The 8,410-nt window shown below is 58.5% G+C and overlaps 1 protein-coding gene across 1 annotated transcript; it reads left to right on the forward strand.

The window, feature by feature from the left end:
- The first annotated feature begins 2,945 nt into the window (after positions 1-2,945).
- LOC136544997 (uncharacterized) lies at positions 2,946-4,210 on the forward strand. The gene has a single exon (XM_066537053.1). The coding sequence runs from the start codon at positions 3,260-3,262 to the stop codon at positions 4,007-4,009; it is 750 nt and encodes a 249-aa protein (XP_066393150.1). The 5' UTR covers positions 2,946-3,259; the 3' UTR covers positions 4,010-4,210.
- Positions 4,211-8,410: the final 4,200 nt, after the last annotated feature.

Below are 8,410 nucleotides of genomic sequence, written 5' to 3' on the forward strand. Positions count from 1 at the left end.
TATAAAAGTAATTGCAAGCTTGTGTAATGGGGATGCAAACCAACGGGAAGAACAAGGTTGACACGATGATTTTTCTCCCGAGGTTCACGTGTTTGCCAACACGCTAGTCCCCGTTGTGTCGACCGCTCACTTGGTGGTTCGGCGGCTAATTAGCATCACCCGCTAAGCCCGCACGTCGGGCGCCGCAAGAACCTACCCCTTGAGTGAGGGTAGCTCAATGACACGCTTTACTAATGTTGCTCTTCGCGACTCCCGCGGGGCGAGCACAAGTGCCCCTCACAAGCACTTCTCCGGAGCGCCGCACAAGCTTCTTGCGCGCTTCGACGGAGACCACCACCAAGCCGTCTAGGAGGTGGCAACCTCCAAGAGTAACAAGCACCACCGGCTCGCAACTCAATCACCTAGTGCCACTCGATGCAACCTCACGATGCAATCGCACTAGAATCGCTCACTCACACAATCGGATGATCGCTATCAAGTATGTGTGTGATGGAGGGCTCCCAAGCACTCACAAGCATGGACACTAAGTCCCTTGAGGTGCTCAGCACCAGCCATGGCCGAGGGCCACTTCTATTTATAGCCCCAAGGGCTAAACTAGCCGTTACCCCTTCACTGGGCAACGGTCGGGACGACCGGACGCTCCGGTCGTTTTGACCGGACGCTGGACCTCGGCGTCCGGTCGCTCGCAGACGACCACGTGTCCCGATTCCAATGGTCACTTGACCTGACCGGACGCAGCAGCTTCAACTGACCGGACGCTGGACCTCAGCGTCCGGTCGTTTCCAGTAAGCTCCCGAGCATGACCGGACGCGTCCGGTCACACTTGATCGGACACAGCCAGCGTCCGGTCACACTCCAGCTACTGCGTCACCGTACGTCAGCCTGACCGGACGCAGCCAGCCAGCGTCCGGTGCTTTCAGACCCAGCGTCCGGTCAGTTGACCGACGCCAGCGTCACTCCACGTCAGCGCGACCGGACGCAGGCAAGTAGCGTCCGGTGCTATTGGATCCAGCGTCCGGTCACTTGACCGACGCTGGCATCTTCTCCATTCTCTTCACCCTTGCTCTAGTGTGCTAACCACAAGAATTTGCATCTGGCGCAATAGAAAATAGGCATTCCATTTTCCCGAAAGCGCCGATCCGCCATTGCCTATGATCGCCACCGCACTAACCTGGCGCAGATTGCAAGGCTATCAATGTCATACCTTGTCCTTACCCCGCTCAATCGTCTTCTCCAAGTGTTCGGCCAGCCCCCATCGCCCCCTCGCAACATCACCAGGCCAACCTTCCACCGGCGGTCCCTTTGAGTCCGCGTCAGGTTAGCCTTGGAACCCTAACCGTAGCCTTGCTGAGTTGGGAAGAGGTCCACACGACATCATTGGATTAAGCAGAAAAAATCAAAGTGAACGTAAGTCTTGAATCAATCGAAAGAAGGTTCCACTTGTACCCATTTGTTTATGTGTGCGAATGAACATGCTATGCTAACACCACAATTGTTTAGGGGGAACGCAGGAAATCTAAACTCCGTACAAGTCATGACATCTTCATACATGCGGGAAAGGAACACCAGACAGAACGCATCACCATGCATCCCAGATGATATATGAATCGATGCGTGCGAACTGAATGTTGGTCTGTCAAGCGCCAAGCAACAACGAGCCTGTCAATAAGAGACGATGATGTGATCAGCAGCCATGTTTCCACAAGGGAACGGGACACATGGAACATGAACTGAAAACTTATAGTGTTGTTTTTATAACGTGGGAGGAATGTAAATGCTCCCGAATCAGGAATGTGGACGGAGGACGTTCTTAACATAACACTCCTGGAATGAGGAGCGTGCACGGCCATGTTTCATGTGTTCCGGCTGGGCATGTGGTGTACCACCAAAAGCACGTATATTTCTTTTACGACGAAAGAAGAATTATATTATATGATAGCTAGGTACGACAACACGTTACAAGCACTCTGGATTACAAAATAGTACCCACACTGTGAATAACACAACTCAAAACCTAACATGTTAGATGCTTTGCAGTATGGATGACCGCACAGGCAAACACTCGGCAAATGACCTGATAACAAATGCCCAACGAACGACGGTTCCGATAGGCGGAATTGAGGAACTTCTTCTTTTCTGGTGTCCTTCTTCTTCTTTCTGCCACCGAAGAGTGAGGAAGACTGATCTGAAAATTATTCTCCCTAGTCCTTCATCATGGCCCGATCTAACCACAACAAAAAAGGAGAAGAGACCGAAGAAAATTATTCCATGGCGGCGACATCATCTTCCGCCTTGATGCCGCCATCCGGAAACAAAAGTCTCCATGTCGTCGTGTCGATGAAGATGCTGACGCCGAAGTTGTCGCCCTCATCTTCAACGGAGCCACAATGGAGAAGACGATTCCACCATTCCCCTTCACCGTCGCCGGAGAGGAGGAGAAGGAGATAAAACTCCAATACCAAAAAATTTGACATGGAAAGACACTAACCCTAATAACTCAATCTACTGGGAAAAGCTTATTAAAAATAATGGATCCCCACTCCCTTCAGCCCCCGGCAAGATGCCGGAGGGGACGGGAGGGGGGACCAGCGGCGGTGTACGGTGGGGGGCGCTAGGGCAGGAGTCGCCCGACTAGGAGGTCCCGGAAAGGCCTGCGGGCACACCCCGAAAGCACGTATATTGACTCAACCATCCTCCCTCTGAGATGCCGGTGTACTAGGCATCTGTGCTTGCGAGCGCGTGAGTGCCCACCGTGCGTGCTCTGAAATGGAAAAAAGAAAAGAAAAGCAAGAAGAAAAAGGGAAGCACTTGCGCGGCCGGCTGGCAGTTATTGGGTGTCACGAGCCGACAAGGATAGCCTTTAGTTGGGTCGTCAAGATACGTTACGTGACACGCCGGCCCACCAATCCACCTGCACCCAACTCACGCACCCGCACGTCCTTGCTTGTTGATTACACCCTGCGCCTGTCCTTGAAGCGGCCTTGCTTGTTGCCGCCATGCTCGCTCGTCAACGGCCGGGGGCGTCAGCGCAGCGCAGCCCACAGATCGGCGGGGCGGGGCGCATCGCATATATCCGCTCTCGCTTATCCTCCACCACATCTCACTTCCTCTCCATCCATCGCCCGTCACTCCGCTTTTCTATGCCCCCTTCTCCACGCCCGAATAAACCCTTCCTCCTCTTCTCCCCTTCCCTTCCATTCCTTCCTTCCTTGGCCGCCAAGTAACCAATCCATCCATCGTCCAGCAGAGACGGTGGACGATGAAGCTGGTGTGGTGCCCCGACACGGCCTCCAAGGCCTACATCGACGGCGTCCGGGCGATCGCGGGCAACGACTCCGCCGACGGTTCGCCCGAGCTCGCCGAGCTCGTCGCCGCCATGGCCGGCGGCTGGAACGCCCAGCTCATCGTCGACGCCCCGTACGTGGACGTGGACGCCTCGCCGTCGCCGTCGCCGTCGCCGTCTAGCAGCCGCCGCCCGCCCGCCACCAGCCTCGCGCTCGCCGCCGCCGCGCGCCGCACGGGCGGCCGCTACGCCCGCCTCGACAACGACAACGACAACGACAACGACGGCGCCACGACTCAGGAGGCCATCAACTCCGGCTCCTCGTCCTCCGCCGCCGAGGCGGCCATGGCGCGGCTGGAGGGCGTCGACCTCCTCGTGCTGGACGCGCGGCGGCGAGACGCCGCGGCCGTGCTGAGGGCGGCGAGGCCGGGGCCCAGGGGCATGGTCGTGGTGCGCCACGGCGACACCACCGGCGGCGGCGTCCGGCGCCGCGGCGCCGCCTCCGCCACCGCGCCGTGGGGGACGATGGCGGCCGGGACCAGGGTCGTGCGCGCCGCCTACCTCCCCATCGGCGCCGGCGGCGTCGAGGTGCTGCACGTCGGGGTCGGCAAGGGCCCCAGCCTGCCGACGGCGCAGCAGCAGCAGAGCAGGAGGTCCGGCCGTGGGCGGTGGATCCGCCACGTCAACCACCGCACCGGCGAGGAGCACGTCTTCCGGCGCCAGTAGCCTACTGCAGCTTTCTCCACCACCGCCCTTGGTTACCGGGGACCAACCAGGCTACGTACTGCTAGCTGGCGGCATCGGATCGAAGTCAACGAAAGTTCGTGTCCTCCCAATTAACACGGCAAAGCTAGCCTAGGTGTTAATTTTCTCGTTAGATTCGTTGAACCTACCCGCGATAGTGATCGAGTACGTATTCCTTACTATATATCCGGGTGGAAATGTGACGATGTATATATACTACAGTACATATACTAGTACTACGACGACCCTTCTTAGCTATAGCTCCTTATTAATTTGTGAATTACTCATGATGCGTGCTTTAAACATTACAGAAGATCTCTTAATCGTCAAGTAGAAAGGTCCTCCCATCCTTACTTTTCCATCCGTAAGGACACATCCTGCCACAGCCTTATTATCATCATGTGCTTCCACCTCTATTGGATAGCCGACGGACCTCAACAGTAGCTAGTCGAGTACTCCCCCGTCCCTAAATATCTGTCATTTTTGCTTCCCGAGAAATAATTTTGACTAAATATATGTAAAAAATATTAATATTTATGGTACATAATTAATATCATTAGATAGATATTTGAATCTAGTTTTTTAATAAATTTATTTGGAGATACAAATATTGCACGTATTTTCTACAAATCTAGTCAAACTTTCGGCACGGAAACCAACGATGACAGTTAATTGGGGACGGAGGGAGTATATGTCTTGGATATCTAAACCTAAACCACTTACGCGGTCTTTCACACACTTGCCATTCTAAAATCGCATCCTTGACCCACGACTTCCGTGAGTAGCCTTCTCGCCATCCTACCAAACATAGCATGCCATCCTTTAATGAGGTTTTGTTCGAGTTTAATCTGTATTTAGTAGTGTCGGGTACCTTAGAATGGGGTACCCCAAGCAAAACATCAAATGGGTCGGCGCCAGCTAGAAGGTAAGTCGTGGGCCCCTCACCCACCACGACTGAGCCCACTGGGTCCTCCCCCTCCTCGCCTCGAGCCTCGAGCAGGAGGTCTCGGCATCCTGACGCAAACTCCGCTTCGTGCGAGGCTCCCCAGGGAAGGCCTCGGCAGGGAACGCCGTCTCTGCCTCGCCCGAGGCTCTCCACGGAAGGCCTCGGCAGGAGGCGCGTTCTCCGTATCGCGCGAGGCCTCTCGCCTGAGGCCTCGGCAAGGAGCCTGATCTCCGTCTCGCGCGAGTCCTCATTCTCCGTGTCGCTCGAGGCCGGCTCGTCCGCGGTCCGTCGCCCCCCGCCTCGGCCGACCCTCCCGACAGCGTGTCATGTCTCATTAATGCTTCAACCACTCCCGCAATCTCAGCCGGACGGTGGCTCAACGCCACAGGACGGCCGACGTGACCCGAGGTCGCATCAGCGCCATACCGGCCAGGACAGGGCACGGCGGGGATTACTGGCCACTGTGTCCTACCGCTGTGTCCACGATCAGTGCCATACCGGCTGGGACAGGGTACGACGGGGATTACCGGCCACTGTGTCCAAACGCTGTACCCATGATCGGCCGCCCGCTCAAGGCCTCGGCACTATACACCAGGGCCTCGGCGATCTTGGGGTTCGAGCCTGCCGAGACCCCCCCACCGCAGTACAAGCCTCGGCACCGACCAAGTCTCGGCCTCGCGCACAGTCCATCCACAGTAGCTTGCACGTTCGCCGCCGCGTCCACTCCGAGGCATTCCCGGGGCTCCCACGACGCACAGGATCTGATGGGACGACCACGCCGCCCCGGTACTCCAAGGACGGACCACTCCGACGACCACGCCGCCACAGGAATAGGCCATAGGGTTCGGACATACCGTCACGCCGCCACAGGAACAGGCCACAGGGTTCGGACATGCCGCCCCTGTTGGCACGACGCCGCATAGTAATACATGTACTGTCCCTGTCCTCCCTTCAACTATAAAAGGAGAGGACTTGGGCCACTTAGAGAGGGGAGAACACCGGGGGGAACACATACACACACACATTCCAGCCGCTTGAGAGCAATGTCTCAGACGGCCCACACGACACCTTGCCGAGACCTGAGACTAGTTCCCTCTCTCCCTTAGCTTGTAACCCCCTACTACGAGCACTTCGGTGCAAGGAATACAAGTTCGATCTCTCAGACTGGACGTAGGGCACCGATTGCCCGAACCAGTATAAATCTTGTGTCTCTTTGCATCACCATCCGGTTCGGGAGCACGCAGAACAAATTCACTAGTCGGTTGAGGACCCCCCCGGTCTGAAACACCAACAGTTGGCGCGCCAGGTAGGGGTCTCTGCGTGCCAGTTTCGTCATCCCAGCAGGTTCCGGATGGCAGACCCCGTACGACCATTGCGTCTCAGCACCGTGGTTTGGTTCGGGAGCCTAGAGTTCATGTCTCTAGGGCATGAGTACGACATGGTACTCCTCACTCCTCGAGCCCCACCGTCCGACGATGAAGTTACGCACCAGCAGCCCAGGCGTAGGCGGCGCCCGGGCGGCCGCTCTCGCTGCGCTCGCCAGGCACGACGCGAGCAAGGCCACCTCGACGCTACGCGAACCCGGGGCGGCACGCCGCTCCCCACCGATATCCTACGACCAGCTATTGGTGCGGGGTCCCTGACTGGGGACCTGTCTGGCCTGAGCTTGGACAAAGGAAAATCGCCGGTGGCTCGCGGCGATGCCCATTCGTCGAGCTCCGCTCCACCACTCCCTGAAGAACCGACCTCGGCGGAGCAGAATCTGGCAATGGCGCCATCCCCATACCCCTTTGGGTTGAGAAATGCCGTCGCTTCTTACGCCTACGCATACGCTGCCGCTCACGAGGATCCCTCGGAACGCCACCAGCGCTTCGCTCTCGACCTGAGCACCCACGCTGACCCCTCGGATGAGGATGAGGCATGGCTCGGAGTGGATTTCTCTAGACTCCAAGACCCTGGGGCTTTGAACTAGTTCTTGGCCGCAAGCGACTACTGCCTCGGCTACTCCGACTCCGATGACGAAGGCACTTACGACCCCACTCACGAGTGTTTCCACGTCGGGCTCGGAATGCCGAGGGCAGGCGAAGAGGACGGGGCGGCAGGTAGCCGCTCCCCGCTTCACCTAGGGGCGGGCGCCGCCACACCCCCACTCAATGTCCTGTCGGCCACACGAAATGAGAACGTCGCTCTTGCACGACCTCAGCGCCCAGACCTAGAGCAGCTCCATGAGCTCCAGGCCAAGGTCGAACAAGACCAACTCCTTCTGCAGCAGCTTTGAGACTCTCTCGAACAAGAGCAGCGAGGTCACGGCGAAGGCGGAGGAGCCCGACGGAGGGCCCGCGATGTGCATCACCGCATCCATGACGACGAAGGGAGCGAGCAACCCCCAGTCTTCAATCGTGCTAGCCAGAACGTCGTGGCTGCGGCGATGCTGGTCTGCGCAATGCCCGAGCCTTCTACCACGGAGGGGCGGCGGGTCCACGGCGAGCTCCGGGATCTCCTAGAGACCACCGCGGTTCAGCAGGTCGAGAGTTCTGCCTCCCGACGGCACGGGGGCGCCTCGAGCCTGCCCACGGCGCCGCCTCGGCAGGAGAGGGAAGCACCGGCTCATCCCGAGCCCGACCGAGCGCCAATAGCCCACAGGGTCCCCATGCTTCTGGACCGCCTCGGCAATCGACGCGAGGTGCAGGGAGACCATGAGGTGATCAGCAGGCGACGATGCCACGACAACGAGGGGCCCGCTCGGGGCTACCACCCACACCGAGGCGGTCGCTACGACAGCGGGGAGGACCACAGTCCTTCCCCTGAACCGCCAGGCCCTTGGGTCTTCAGCAGGGCCATCCGCGCTGCTCTTTTTCCCACCTGGTTCCGGCAGCCGGCCAATCTCGCAAGGTACAGCGGCGAGACCAACCCGGAGCTCTGGCTTGCCGATTACCGCCTGGCCTGCCAGCTGGGTGGCGCAGGACGATGACCTGCTCATCATCCGCAATCTCCCCTTGCTCCTGTCGGACTCGGCGTGAGCCTGGCTCGAGCACCTTCCTCCCTCGCAAATCCACGACTGGCGCGACTTGGTTAGGATCTTCGTCGGGAACTTCCAGGGCACATACGTGCGCCCTGGGAACTCCTGGGACCTTAAGAACTGTTCGCCAGAAGCCGGACGAGTCTCTCTGAGACTTCATCCGGCGCTTCTCCAAACAGTGCACCGAGTTGCCCAGCGTCGGCGATTCGGAGATCGTCCAAGCTTTCCTCTCCGGCACCACTTGTCGGGACCTGGTCCTGAGAGTTAGGTCGGAATGTGTCCGCGCTCTGCTGCCGTGCTTCTTGACATCGCCACCAGCTTCGCCTCGGGTGAAGAGGCTGTCGGAGCCATCTTCCCCGACACCGACACCAAGGGTAAGCGGAGAGACGAGGCCCCCGAGGCCTCAGCCTCCCACCTC

This window comes from Miscanthus floridulus, chromosome 3, assembly GCF_019320115.1.
Source record: "Miscanthus floridulus cultivar M001 chromosome 3, ASM1932011v1, whole genome shotgun sequence".
Lineage (NCBI taxonomy): Eukaryota > Viridiplantae > Streptophyta > Magnoliopsida > Poales > Poaceae > Miscanthus > Miscanthus floridulus.